At 35.6% G+C, this 15129-nt stretch overlaps 1 protein-coding gene across 2 annotated transcripts in view; it reads right to left on the reverse strand.

Moving 5' to 3' along the window:
• Positions 1 to 12164: 12164 nt before the first annotated feature.
• The window catches only part of PPM1A (protein phosphatase, Mg2+/Mn2+ dependent 1A), a 41667-nt gene continuing 38702 nt past the window's right edge, over positions 12165 to 15129 (reverse strand). For both annotated transcript variants that reach the window (XM_061156937.1, XM_061156938.1), the window contains exons 5-6: positions 14295 to 14352; positions 12165 to 13071 (exon numbers count right to left, since the gene is read on the reverse strand). In XM_061156937.1, the coding sequence (XP_061012920.1) occupies positions 13042 to 13071; positions 14295 to 14352 (88 nt within the window). In that variant the 3' untranslated portion in view covers positions 12165 to 13041. The remainder of the gene's footprint in view (positions 13072 to 14294; positions 14353 to 15129) is intronic.

Raw genomic sequence — 15129 nt, forward strand, 5'->3', positions numbered from 1 at the left:
GATATTTCTCTAAGCAATCTTGATTCCAGCTTGTGCTTCATCCAGCCCAGCATTTCTCATGATGTACTCTGCATGTAAGTTAAATAAGCAGGGTAACAATATACAGCCTTGACGTACTCCTTTTCCTATTTGGAACCAGTCTGTTGTTCCATGTCCAGTTGTAACTGTTGATTCCTGACCTGCATACAGGTTTCTCAAGATGCAGGTCAGGTAGTCTGGTATTCCCATCTCTTTCAGAATTTTCCACAGTTTATTGTGATCCACACAGTCAAAGGCCTTGGCATAGTCAATAATGCAGAAATAGATGTTTTTCTGGAACTGTCTTATTTTTTTAATGATCCAATGGATGTTGGCAATTTGATCTCTGGTTCCTCTGCCTTTTCTAAATCCAGCTTGAACATCTGGAATTTCATGGTTCATGTACTGTTGAAGCCTTTCTTGGAGAATTTTGAGCATTACTTTGCTAGTGTGTGAGATAAGTGTAATTGTGTGGTAGTTTGAGCATTCTTTGGCATTGCCTTTCTTTGGGATTGGAAAGAAAACTGACTTTTTCCAGTCCTGTGGCCACTGGTGAGTTTTCCAAATTTGCTGGCATATTGAATGCAGCACTTTCACAGCATCATCTTTTAGGATTTGAAATAGCTCAAGTGGAATTCCTTCACCTCCACTAGTTTTGTAGTGATGCTGCCTAAGGCCCACTTGACTTCACATTCCAGGATGTCTGGCTGTTTTGGGCTTCCCTGATAGCTCAGTTGGTAAAGAATTCGTCTGCAATGCAGGAGACCCTGGTTCAATTCCTGGGTTGGAAAGATCCCTAACCCACTCCAGTATTTGGGGGCTTCCCTTGTGGCTCACCAGGTGAAGAATCTGCCTGCAATGCAGATCTGGGTTCGATCCCTGGGTTGGGAAGATCCCCTGGAGAAGGGAAAGGCTACCCACTCCAGTATTCTGGCCTGGAGAATTCCATGGACTGTATAGTCTACGGGGTCACAAAGAGTCGGACCCGACTGAGTGACATTCACTTTCACTCTTATCCCCCTCAGGATGTGCAGGGAAAGTTCCCACTAAGACCAACATTCTCTCTGGCTTCAGCTGCCTTTCCTGACACTTCTTTTCCTTTGCTGTTCCCTTCCCTGGAAGATTCTTCCTACTTAGCTTTGTGTACAGATATCTTGTGCTTCCCAGGTGGCGCTAGTGGTAAAGAACTTGCCGGCCAAAGAAGGAGACTTAAAAGACCTGAGTTCAATCCCTGGGTTGGGAAGATCCCCTGGAGAAGGAAATGGCAACCCACTCTAATATTCTTGCCTGGAGAATCCTATGGACAGAGGAGTCTGGCAGGCTTCAGTCCATGGGATTGCAAAGGGTCAGACCTGACTGAAGCGACTTAGCATGCACAGATATCTAATCTTATCCTTAACATTATGTATTCCAACTTCATCCCCAAAGGTGCAATAGCATTGACTCGTAGTAATTTTGAACACTTAAAATATTACTCTCTGTGCTAATGTGGCCCCAGCCATTCTGCTACCAGTACCCCTCTCAAAAGGCACAGTTCAGAAGAGACCACACCTCCTAGAGTGTATGTAACATCAACCTAATTTTCTGCAGGCGCACACACATGTACAGGCTTATTCATCCATATTATATTGTGCCCCATGTTGGTAAGTAGGGTTGTTCATAATATTCTGGTTCGGTCCTTTTAGGTCCCCTTGAAGTTAGATGTGACTCATTTTAGTCAATGAAACAAACCACGTAGAGGGAACAGATAAAAAAACCAAGTAAGACCCTAGGGTTTGGATGAGACAGGCATGATTTAGAGCAGCCAGGAGACCAGTATGGAAGCAGAGGGAGGGAGAGGTGTGTGAGAAGTCACAGGGACCAGGTTATTTAGGGGGCTTTGTAGGGAGATCATGTAAAGCCTTTGATTCTTACTGAGTGAAATGGGAGCCACTGACTGGGGATGGGGGAGGTGGGGGTGGGGGTGGTGGTGGACAATTTTAAGCGTGAACCTTTCAACCTAACCCGCGCTGCTGAAGGATTTTTTTAAGCTTCCCAAGTAATTCTATCTTGCTGGCAGATTGCGATCCACTGCTTCAGAAAAGCCAAGAACAGATAATACTGTAGGAGGGAAACCTGCAATCCTTATCATAAACCTCATTTTGATTACTTTCCCAATGGAACCTACAAGTGACAGTTAACACCTGAAGTTGGTTCATTCCCTTCTCCTAATACAGGGCCTTTGGAGGGATTTAATGGAGAGCAAAAAGAGATTTGACTAATTCATCAACTGTAATGCATTATTGACTACTATAAAACAGATGATTTATAGGGACTAAATTGATTAATTCTATTTGGAATTTCAAAACAAAATTTTCTTAACTTAAAAAAGATACTTTTTTACTTCAAAACAACCTCCTCTTGTTGCCTTTAGTATCTATCTCCTTTTCTGCCCCTCCTGCACATTCCCTTCCTCCTCCCATGCCAAAAGGAAAAATGCCAACTCCATTAAATGACTGCAAGTTAATGTTTAAGAAAAATCAGATTCTAAGATTAAAAATTATAATTCTTTTTACATGAAGTATTCCAATTTTTCTACCTGAACGAATGATTTCTGAACAAAAGTGTTAACTTTCAGGCCAAGAAACTAAAGTGTCAAGACAGTTCCAACAGATTTAGAGCACCAAATATGTGATCCTCAAAAACTGCTACTTCATTCTTATCTCCAATTATGGAGACTTGCCCTCTGGGAACTTTCCTTGGAGCTCTGATCCTCCCGAGATGAAGCATTTATTGACACTGTGGTCCTGTCAGATGTCAAATCCATCTGATGGTGAAGCAGGCAAACCTCTCTGGTCAGGTTGAACCAGTAACAGTACTGATGGGGACTGTGCAGTGGACCTTGAACGAGGATATTTATACATGCATATATAACACATTTATAATCTCACTATCATTAAATAGTCCAGTCTGTATGTTTTAAAAATCAGAGCACATGATAAACCTTTATGATATCCAAGAATACAGAATTCAAAGCTTTCAGATATTTCTAAAAAATATTTACAGAAGTCCTAAAGTAGAATGCATGCTAGGAACTTAGGATATTTAAGACAAAACCAAAGGGAAAAAACAAGGCAATCATTCTGGTTTCAGACAGAAAAGGAAATATTGAGGAAGGACATCAAGCAAGCTTCCTTTTCTGTGACCTAGGCACAGAAACAGTTTCATTACCCTTAAAAAGACCTCTTTCCATTAAGGATCATTGCTGCAGAGTTTGGCAAAATACATCAAAAAAAGGCAGACAGTTATAAAAACTGAATGTCCATTAGGGGAACTTTTATTTGTCTAATGCAAAGTTTAAAAAATTACTTCCCATGTGCTTCTACTTCAATCACTAGAAAATTTTAAGTTTTTGTTAGGAATGTTCTGGAGACTTTTAGTCTTAAAAAACCATACAGTTTTGTTAGTAGGCAGTTAAAAGACCAATGGCTAAAATAATTGAGAATAACTCTGCTCTCATAATGAAAGGAAAAGTGAAAAGTATTAATTGCTCAGTCGTGTCCGACTCTCTGCGACCCCATAGATTGTAGCTCGGCGACCCCATAGATTGTAGCCCACCAGGCTCCTCTGTCCATGGAATTCTCCAGGCAAGAATACTGGAGTGGGTAGCCATTCCCTTCTCCTGGGGAATCTTCCCAACCCAGAGATCGAACCAGGGTCTTCTGCCTTGCAGATTCTTTACACTTTGAGCCACCAAGGAAGACAATGACATAGAGGTAAACATTGTTTTCTTCATTAAATAGAACGAACTATACATTCAAAATGTTAACACTGAGAATTTAAAAGACAATCCCAGAATGGTTTCAGGATGCCAATATGAGGAAAATACACAATCCCTTTGACTTAGAACAAAAACTTTTCTAGCAAACCTTTTGATTTCTAAATACTAGGCAATTTTAGCTACTTTTTAACAAAACAAACACAAATAGCAAAATCTAAAAGATCCTTAGGAAGGGCACAGCTTGACTACAATCTAAGTCAGAGTCTGATCATCACCTAGAACTAAATTAGAGCCTTTATCCACCTTTAACAAGGACTGAACTTAGAGTATGACTCTCAGAAACTTAACTGATTGATTGTATGGATCCAACAGTCAAAGACTGAGTTGGATCCATACATTTCAACAGCCTTAATAAAATGTTTGAAAGGAACTCTTCACTTATCTCAATTATGTAATATTATTTCCCCACCTTATATTTTATGCTTTATTATAATTCTGCCTCAACATTTAAATTCAATTTTATTCCCTTTCTGGGTCACTGCTGGAATAACATTTCTCATACCAATGTCTATGCAGCAAGTTGGATCTATCCTAGAACAACTATAGGGGCTTTATGAAAAGTTGGAGTGACAATAAGTTAGTAATATGAATGTTATCTTAAGAGCTTTCATTTAATTTCAAGGTAGAAATTATAAATTTGGTATTGTCTATATTCAGCCAACTTCGTATTTGCAAATGTTTTCAAAGCTATAGCTTTTCTTTAAAACTTGTCATCCAGTTCTAAGGATCAATTCTAAGGAGACATGACTTAACTGAAATATAAATGAGAAGTGCAGGTGATCCTTGAACACCACCAGGTTTAAGTGCACAGGTCACTTGTAGGCGTATTTTTTTCCACTAAATATGTGCTACATTACTACCCAATCTGCTTGGTTGAGTCTGCCAACACAGAAGTGAGGGTTTGGAAGGCCAACTGTAAGGTTATACTTGGATTTTCAACTGTACAGAGGGTCACGACTACTAACTGCCACATTGCTCAAGGGTCAACTATACTGACTTGCAATCTGATAATTTAGGAAGTAATTTAAGAAACTATTAAATCCAGCCAGATAAAAATGGCCATTTTGGTAGATAAAAAATGATCAAATATTGGCAATTTCACCAATCAAATGTCTAGAAAAACATTTGTGTAGCTATAAGGAAAGCCATAGAGAAAATGATGTATCTGAAAGACCCAACCTGGTATCCCAACTACAGCAAAGAATGATACACATATAGTGTGTTTAGCTAATGCACTATTTAGGTAACAGTAACATGAAACACAATCTTATAAAAAGCTTTGTTGGTACTCTGAATAGCCTTATACTAGGCATGAGAATATATATGAGTCTCACGTAGACAGTAGGCAGCAGAACACAAATCTTTTACCAGTCTCTGGTTAACTGTTTGGTTTTGAGGCAAGTAAACCAAATTCTACAGAGGGCATTCATGCCAAGGTTTTCAGGGTAGTTCATCTAAGAATAGACTTTTTAACTAGAATTAAAATTTTTGTCATTTGATGGGAATTTCAACTCTGAGCTATTAAGTGATAACAAAGGAAAAAAAAGGGAGTATCCCAGTATCAATTTCTCAGTATGTGACCAATTAAGACAGACAACTGAAATCAACACTTTTTACTAAAAAAACAAAAGACTCCACAAAAACCTAGGTTCACCATTCAAAAGAAAAACTACAAAAAACAAAAACAAAACTACAGAACACACTTTGACAAGTGAACAGATACTAGTTATGCATAAACCAAATTAATCCTTATTTACTTCAATTTTACTTAGCTATAAGACTTGCTGCCCTTGCTTATGTCTCATTATTGTGTTTTCATTACAAACTGCAAATGAACAAAATAAGCTCTTGCAGTTCATAGAACCTTACTTCATCATCAGTTCAATGTACTCTAAAATCCCTCTAATTATGCAAGCTTATAAAATAAGTCACACTTTCAGACATGAATGAATACAGGGCAGAAGTAGTGCAACCAATTCTCAGAATGAGCAGAGGAAGTGAGCATCCTAAACACTGAAGTGTCTACTACACTACCCCAGGGATACTTAGCTAGGTGGAGAAGTCCTTTTCCAGGCCACTCCCCATGCAGTCTCAACTCTTTAAGGGAGTAACATGACAAATGAGATGTTCTTGTCAAGAGGAACAACTTATGGCTTTTTTTTATTTCTGGGATGTTTTCATGAAAATAACCATCAATCTGAACTTACTGGCTTTCAGTCGTCTTCCTGAAATCAGGGAGGGACAATTCTAGTTCAAATCATTAACTATCAGATCTATCTTCTTTTAAGCATATTAACCAAGTTCAATTGAACAAAAATTTTTCTTAAGGTCTCCTAATGAATAAATTCAAAATTTCCAGGTTTCTAGGCAAATCAAAAATGCTTGCAGTATCAAACAATCATAGATACACACACATTATGCAATTGCCTGTTTATTTGGTGGCACCAGTTTTGCAAGCGAGAATTATTTCTACTTTCCATTTCATACATCTGTATCCACTCACAAGTTGAATGTGATTTCTTCAATGGACTTGAAAACAAAAAGTACATTCTTAAAAGTTAGAACTGAATTTACATACTTTCTTTGGACCAGGAAATGTACAAAATACAACATATACATTAATGGAATTTCTTTAAGAGTTTGGATCACATAAACTACAAACAGTAGATGAATTACTATGGAGAATTTTGTTATACACTGTGTTTAGGAAATACTTCTGTATTAGTTTTACATGTATGGATTTTGAAAAATATATAATGCAACATGCTTTTAACACGGTCTCTCCACTCATAACATTTATACAAATTAATTGAAATAATTTCAAGAGTGAAACCAACCAGTATTCGGGCATATTATTATAAATAAGCTATTTTGCTGCAGATACGCTGTTGACTTGGGTAAGGGCTAACCAGATAAGACAACAGTCTCTGTTTCAAAATCCCCACAAATGGGAATTACATATACTATAACCAAACATCCAATTTTGGCAACAAATGCAACAAGCTAATCCATTTTTTCATGGTAGTTATGCTTAAAAGAAATCTCGTAATCCTGTATATTGGTGGCTGTATGTACCTATTTTAACATTCTGTATCAGTAAATACCTAATTCCTAAGAATTTGAAGTGAATTAAATACTTAATAAACTCTGACAAAAGGAAGCTTGAAATCTTAAAACCTGAGTGAGATCTGACAGTCAAATGTGCTGCTTGTGAATATACTAAATCTATACTACACAGGTCAGAAATGTTCCATAAACATTTCTGTTTTACCTCTTGTCTGTTGAGATTCAAAAGTGGCAAATTTAGAAATGTTATCCTCCAAAACTAGCCCGGATACTAATCATTCTCTTTCCAGCCCTCAAGATACAAATTTTAAAAATATGTTAATACTGATATTAACATAATTAATATCAGTTAATTAATTCTAGCCTAGACCCCTACCTCCTCTACCTTTTAAATATGGAAACTATTCTTTAAAATAGCCTCAAATTATTTTGACATCTTTGATGTATTTTTTATGGGCTCTGAAGGAAAAAGGCTGATGTGCCCTGTAGTACTGTAGTATAGGGTCTCAACCAGGACCCCATGAACCACTACAATACTGGAAACTTTGAGGAGTTATTTGCATTCTATGCATTTTCCTGGGTGACAAATTCCTAGGATTATTCAGTCTCAAAGGGCCTGTGACCCTAAAAGGTTTAGAAGCATTGCAACAATTTGTGCCATTCATTATACCTAATTAAAATAGTACTAATTTTGTTCTGCAGCTACCCAATTTCTTACACAAATCTAACTTCAGATAGTACCATACAAATACAAATATTACTAAAAGTTCTTTACTGGATGAGGAGGACTATTTAAAAAAAATTTTTTTTTAAACAATTTTCTAAACATTCAGTTCAGTGAGAAAGCTATTATAGAACACTGGCTTTCGGAACAATGAAAAGAACTGAAAGACTTTTTTCTCATTTGTTTCTATGCTGGAGAAGCAGTAATTTTTTTTTTTTTTATCATCTGACTTGCTAGAAAAATCAATCTGCAAAAGAAAAGATTGGTTCTTGCTGGTTTATGTGATGCAACAGTTCTTATTAATATACAGCTAGGTCCAAGGAAGACTTTTCTATGGCTTTTTAAATAATTAAGAGTAACCTTCCTCTGTCCTCCTCACTGGCATCTTCCCACTCCTTTTCCCACATTTTCCTATTTTCAGCCCAGGTTTACACAGTTATTAATTGGCTTGGTGAGGTAATGCACTAAGCTTTCTTGCTCAAGAAAATGGAATTGGCCTGTTTTGGTTTGAAAAAAAAAAAGCCACCAAGAGGGTAGTAGAGGAAATGAAGCAACATTTCCTCTAGGATAGGGGAGAAAAAATGTCACTCTGTTGTTGTATCAAGTTAAACAACCCACCCCCGCCTTTATAAAAGTGTAAGCTGTCAGCTACAATTTCAGTTTTAATACAGTGTTTCTAACTGGCATACTCCTACCTGCTGGTAATATAATTAGGAAAATACGAGAGCAGAGGACACTAAATATATAAAACAGGGAAAAGGGAAAGAATCTATGTCAAAAGGAACAGAAGTGGAGCCAATGCCTTTGATTATCTCCGTGTAGCATTCTATTGGTAATAACACGTAACTGAGACTTATATTCTGACCCAATGAAAAAATACAGTATTATACTAATAATATTTAGAAAATGTATTCTTAAATCTTTCAAGCATATTCTGAAGTATTGTATATAAAAATTAAATACAACTCTAAACTCATACCACATTATAGAAAGAAGTAAAATTAAGCTTCTTAAATTTTAAACTATAGTCTTTCTAATGCCTAAAAGAAAAACTTAATTAGAAGACTAGATCACTTAATTTAAAAATGGTCATCTCACCAGCAGTATTTGAAAGCAAAAGTATATGCAACTCCTGAAAGTTTCATTTGAAGAAAAATCTCAAATGAGAAACATTTATATATGGAAATATTTACATAGTATTTTCTAATTCCAAATCCTAACATAATACTGTACAAATGGCAATCAAAACATTAAAGGTTTAAACCTCTCATTCAAACTTTATGAATTAGAAGTATACAACACCATGAAATTCAAAATTAAAACCAAAAAACCCTGTAACCAGTTTCATCAGTTCCTTCAGAAACTACAAATAGAATTTCCATATGAATTTGTTCTGTAAAGATGGTCAGTAAAATTATTAAGAAAAATTAAAGCACAGTAATCACTTAGCTAAAATTGGATATTAACATTGGCAGTGTTTTTTCAAGAAAATACAGACTTTTGGTAAAATAAGGTTAGATAGATGCGTTTTTACTTTTGACTTTTTAAACTTTTTTGTCTGCACCATGTAGCATGTGGAATCTTAGTTCCCTGACCAGGGATTGAACCCACGCACCCTGCATTGGAAGCCTGGAGTCTTAACTACTGGACCACCAGGGAAGTCCTAGATATATGTTTTCAAATGCCTTAAACTCCTATTCCCAGGGTTGGATACTTCTAAGAAATACACTAACCTTATTTCTATGATTTGCTGCTGTCAGCAGGAAGTCTATAAGCCATTCGTGAAAGGCAGTCAAGCACACTGAAGAGACATGAGCCTCATCAATCCAATTTTATTTCTAAGTAAAATTTTCTTTTGAATAAGATTTTTAACTCTGAGAAGAATAAAACAAAAGAGTTTTCAAGTGACTAAGGAACTGCAAATAAGCTCTTTGGGCAGAGCCCCACCTTGTTCAGGAAAGTATCTGGCAGAGAGCAGGTGGGCAGTAGCTATTTTTTGGATGAGTGATCCAGTTATGATATTAACATACATTAGATTATAAATTCTATTCAAATGTAAACTCCTTGAGAGCAAGGACCTATTCATTTCTTGATAGTTCCAAGGTGCTTACCCTAGAAGAGCATGTTGCAATTAACACTTAATTTTGTAGAAAAAGTGAGTGGATGGTCACTGAAACTACTGCTATAATTCACATTATTTGAATTATATAGTTGATCTGTTCTTTAACCCAAATTTCTTAATTTTATGTAGTAAAAAAAAAATTAAGTGAGCAGTACACTAATTGCACAGAACTCTAAAAACAAATTAATGCATCATAATTAAAAATGAGTTTGAAACAGTTCTAAAGCTGTGTAAGAAAAATACCACTTAGATTTTTTAAATTAATGCCAATATTGAGAACTGCTTCTGTTATCTGTAAAAGTATACTCCCTAACAAAGTGGAAATTAAGAGAGCCTACCTTGCTAAAATATAGCAAGAGATCAGTGAAATTACTAATGTTAGGGCAGCAAGAATCTGCCATACAAAATGAATGTCCTATTAAAAGCAGCAAAGTTAAAACATTTAAATGAAAGTACATTTGAATAGTATGTTATCATCACACAAGAACTTTTTCCCTCCAAAGAAAATATCAAACATATCAAAAAACAGAGGCATTGCCCTGAGATGCTAATTAGCACACAAAAGGGGATAGGAGGTCAGAAATTTAAGTGGTACAAAAGTGAAGTGCACAACAGAGGTGCAAAAGTGCCTTTAAAAAGTGTGCTGGTTCCCCACACACCATGAGCCCCAGGAATCAAGAACACACACTCTCTGCCGTTACAATGCATACTTCCTTCCTGTCCTTTTATAATGAAAAATTCTATCTAGTATGGCAACATAGACTCACATGGAAAAGATTTAGTCTTCTTAGATAATACTTCATACATTTTTCTCTCACTTCCAGGCCTAATTTCAGTACTAATAATTCTAACAGGAATTTTTAACCTCCTCTTTTTAGAAGACTCTCAAAAAGTCACTAAATATGCTACAATGGCTTGAAATATAGCTTTCCATCACATATTTTAGTTATGATTTAAGATTTTGCATCTCAAAATCCTGTTCAAGTTTTTGAAATTTCCATAACTAAAAACTTGAGTCTACTTAAAAAATTAAGGAATTATAATAGGAATTTAGTTTTCAGTACTCGTAATCTATATTAGAAGCACTGGTGTTCATTAAATGTACATTAGGATGCTTACAAAGTTGTAACTTAGAACATTATCATACTTTGTACCCTACCACAGATTTAGACATTAAGCATTTACGTGTAAGTAAAGTACAGAATTGGTTCTGTAATTTCAACTGTTACGGATTTCTAAATATAAATAATACTTGTTTTTCTTCATGCTGGCTTAAGACATAAATTAAATACAATTGTTACATTTAATCACCTCACAAATAAGAAGGATAATGAAAAGATTTTGCTGGTATGTAACTACTTAAGTCTGAGACATTTCACATTATTGTTTCCAATACTTCTCTAACCTTACATTAGTTTTAAGGTTATATATACAAATATGTATATTTCCAAGTTAGGAAAAAAAACAAATATAACAAAATTATACTACTTTTTATATACAGTTTTGATTTTATATTCGGTGTTGTACTTAAATCTTACATTTTAAGAGGTTTGTAGTGGGGAATCTGGGAAAGATTGAGGGCAGGAGGAGAAGAGGACGGCAGAGGATGAGATGGTTGGATGGCATCACCAACTCAATGGACATGGGTTTGGGTAGACTCCGGCAGTTGGTGACGGATAGGGAGGCCTGGCATACTGCGGTTCATGGGGTCACAAAGAGCCGGACATGACTGAGTGACTGAAGTGAACTGAGTGGGGAGTCTGCTTACCGAATGATTAAATTAAATGGTGAGTAAATACAACATTCAACCCAAAGAGACAAAAATACAGAAGGGCACAGCAGTAGTCTTTTCAATGTGACAGATTTTAAAACTTACTTTCACATGCTTAATCAGAGAAATTGAAACCTAAATTAGGTTATTTTTATATATACAACTCTTTAAGCTGTTGGAACTTATTTTTAAAGGCCAACTGCTAAATATTATCAACATGCTGTATTTCAAATCACTAAATACATCATAACTACCTGGATTCTAAAGACATGGGCCACTTAAAGTCACAGGTGCGCACGCGCACACACACACACACACACAAATGCACACGCCCCCACCACTGTTAGATTGTCAAGCTTTGACAAATATTTTAATTATACAGTAGGCAAATTCAAGCTGATACACATCTTAATGAAAAAATAAGTAGCCAGAAAGAAACCCACTTAAAAATAGATCAAGGAACAACATAGACTTAAATCTTTTATAGTCTTTCTAATAGAAGGGAACCAGTTCCATCTATGCCTTGAGTAACAGTATTTTCCAATTAAGAGACTAACATCTTTCTCCATGAGAAACTTCTCATTTACAATGGTACGGTGTTTTAAAATAAGGGCGGAGTAAAGGAGGAATTACACATACATGATTAAATTTCTTGTTTGTTAAATCAAGCTTTATTGATAAAATGGAATTCAGAATATCTTACTAGGAACAGCAGCAGGCCCAGCCAATCATGATAGCAAAAACGTGGCAGTCTCCTACCATTTGTAGGAAGCTGCTGCTTATCAATTAGTAATTAAATGTACGGACTTGTAAAAGAGGTGCAAAGAATCAAGGCATTTTAGCCCCAAGATTGATATTCTTATGAATATATTCTATTACCTGCAATACTCATGGCAACAAGGAAAGAACCTAAAAGACAGTTAAATGAAGGGACCGACTTTATCAACAATTCCAATCCCACTGCCAAGAACATTAAAATAGTTTTCAATTAACTCCCTGGATATTCAGCTTTGTAATAATATTTTGGAATAATTCTCCATAATCAGGTGCATATGTGAGTGTCTAGCTGACATGGCTGCTGCTCTTCCTGTCCCAACCCCAAGTCCAAACACAACATGACTTGAAAGGGCTATATATCTGTTGCATCACACGATAAGCCAAATACTTCTTGTAACTTCGATAGTGATTTAAAGCAGTTCATAATTAAATATGAGCATTTTTTACAAGGACAATTATACTTTACAAAAAACAAAATCATACAACAAAAATTGCTGGAGTCTGATTTACAACATATGAATTATGGTTTGAAATCACGTTTACATGAGTCTCAAATTTACAACAACAAAAAAAATCAGTTCTGGGCTAGCTGTTGTACTGCTGAAGTTCTCTGGTGTAATCACTCTCACCCATGTCATATATGCCCTTCTTAGAAGTTGAGGATGGATGTTTAAAAGGTTCACTGAAGTTGAGCTGTACTCTCCTTTGGAGGTGAAGGTAAATCCATGACTAGATGAGCAGTTTTACCACATGTCATCAGTTGATGTAGAGTCCTTTATAGAAGGAAACAAAGCAAAACAATGAACTAAATTAAAACTTAAAGATGCATTATTTTCTGGGTAATGCAGAAAGATAAGGTTTTGTAAGGTTGATCTTTAGGATATAAATGGTTTCTATAGTATATATGTACATGAGTTTATGAAATATCAATATATAATCTGTTCCAAGAATTGTTACAAGGCAAAAGAGTCGGACACAACTTAACAGACTAAACAATAAGAACCTTTCAGTTTGGTTTTGGAGTAAAACATTTAATAAAAGATTTTACGATGAGGTTGACCAAATGTATTTCTAAACCAATAAATTACCAGAAAGAATTGTATTTTTCTCTTCAATAAACCCAATTCATTTTTAGAATATTATCTTTATAAATTTTCATTGCATAAAAACCTCAAATAACAAGAGATTTGAGGATGCTCCATAATGCAGTATATGAAATATTTCAGAGCTAGGCCAAAATGATTTTAAGTAACCAGTTTTTTGTAATCACAACAGTACAATCGAACTGTGATGAAAACTTAATTGAAGAATGTTGCTGTTGCTCGGTTGCTCAGTCGTGTCTGACTCTTTTGCAACCCCATGGACTACCGCCCATCAGGCTCCTCTGTCCATGGGATTTCCCAGGCAAGAATGCTGGAGTGGGTTGCCATTTCCTCCTCCAATAGATCTTCCCAACCCAGGGATCAAACCTGCATCTCCTGCATTGGCAGGCGGATTCTTTACTGCTGAACCACCAGGGAAGCCCTAATTGGAGAAAAGGGGCATTCTAAACATCTTTATATAAACAGAATTCTCTACTTTAGTATTTAAATGAAATGTGTAGCATTCCTGGCAAAGAATGGCTATTAATGGAGATGGGCATTCTGAGGTTCTGTTGCAGCTGCTTACAAAACTCAGAATTAATTCAAGAATCTGAGCAGAGGTACTCCCAACTTCAAAAAAAAATTTAGTGGGAAAAAATTTCTGAAGTTGATTGCTTGAAGAGGCTTAAAAAAATAATTAAAAGGGACTTTCCTCCTGTTTGAGTTAAATGGCCACTCACCATGATTAATGTCCTCAAGCACTAAAACTGTGATGCAGGCAGAATTCAGAGCAATCAATCAGGGGTGTGTGTAAGAGAATGGGTGCAATAAACAGTTCTGCAAAAACAGGTATGAAGGATATGCATTTAGAGTGGAAGGGAAGGGAAAGCAGAAGGAGCTAAAATGTTACTTACGGTGTCATCATTTTTGTACGGATTCAGTCTATTGTAAACGGCTTCAATTACATTCCGCCTAAATTTAGGGAAAAAAAAAACAGAAAGTTAATTCTTCAGAGCACGAGACTACTTAATAACTCATAGCCAGGTGTTCATTAAAATGTCAAGGATAATCATGCACAAATTATTTTACTTCTATTTCTTACTGTCAATAACTGAGCCTTATCTTAAGATATTTGGGCCCCATTGTTAAAGTATAGGTGAATTTATTCTAAAATGTACCATTCTGAGAGAGGCGGAGCGGGAAGCTCTCTCGCGGCCGGAGGAGGGCTGGGAGCAAGGCTCTTTGCGCTCCTCGCGCGTAAAAAAATTAAAAAATAAAATAAAATAAAATAAAATGTACCATTCTACTAATAGAAGAAAAAAGTCATGGTTGGAAAAAAAAAATCAATCTATATGGTCTATGTCTATTTGAACTGGCATTTAGTTTTTATAAGTCAAAAATAATGATACATTTCTTAAGAAATAATATATTCTGGTTAAGAGTTGAATGTTTTGAAGTAGATATAACTTCAACATCTGTTATGATAAAGTAATTTAGATATTTTACATATAGGTTTCTGCTTTTCATAATGTCCCTTTAAAAAAGCTCTATTAAAACTGAAATGTCAAATATGATATTTCCCTGGCAAGTCTAGTAATTACTTTTTGAATAATATTTTATTAAAAATAAGAATCAGTAGTGGTACTTCTGAGTTATAGCCTCCCTACTTACAAAACTGACTTGAAGCAATTTTATATTCAATCACTTCACAGAATATCATATCGGGAGAAACAATTTCCAAGATATAAA

The sequence above is a fragment of the Dama dama genome, chromosome 12 (assembly GCF_033118175.1).
Source record: "Dama dama isolate Ldn47 chromosome 12, ASM3311817v1, whole genome shotgun sequence".
Taxonomy (NCBI): Eukaryota; Metazoa; Chordata; class Mammalia; order Artiodactyla; family Cervidae; genus Dama; species Dama dama.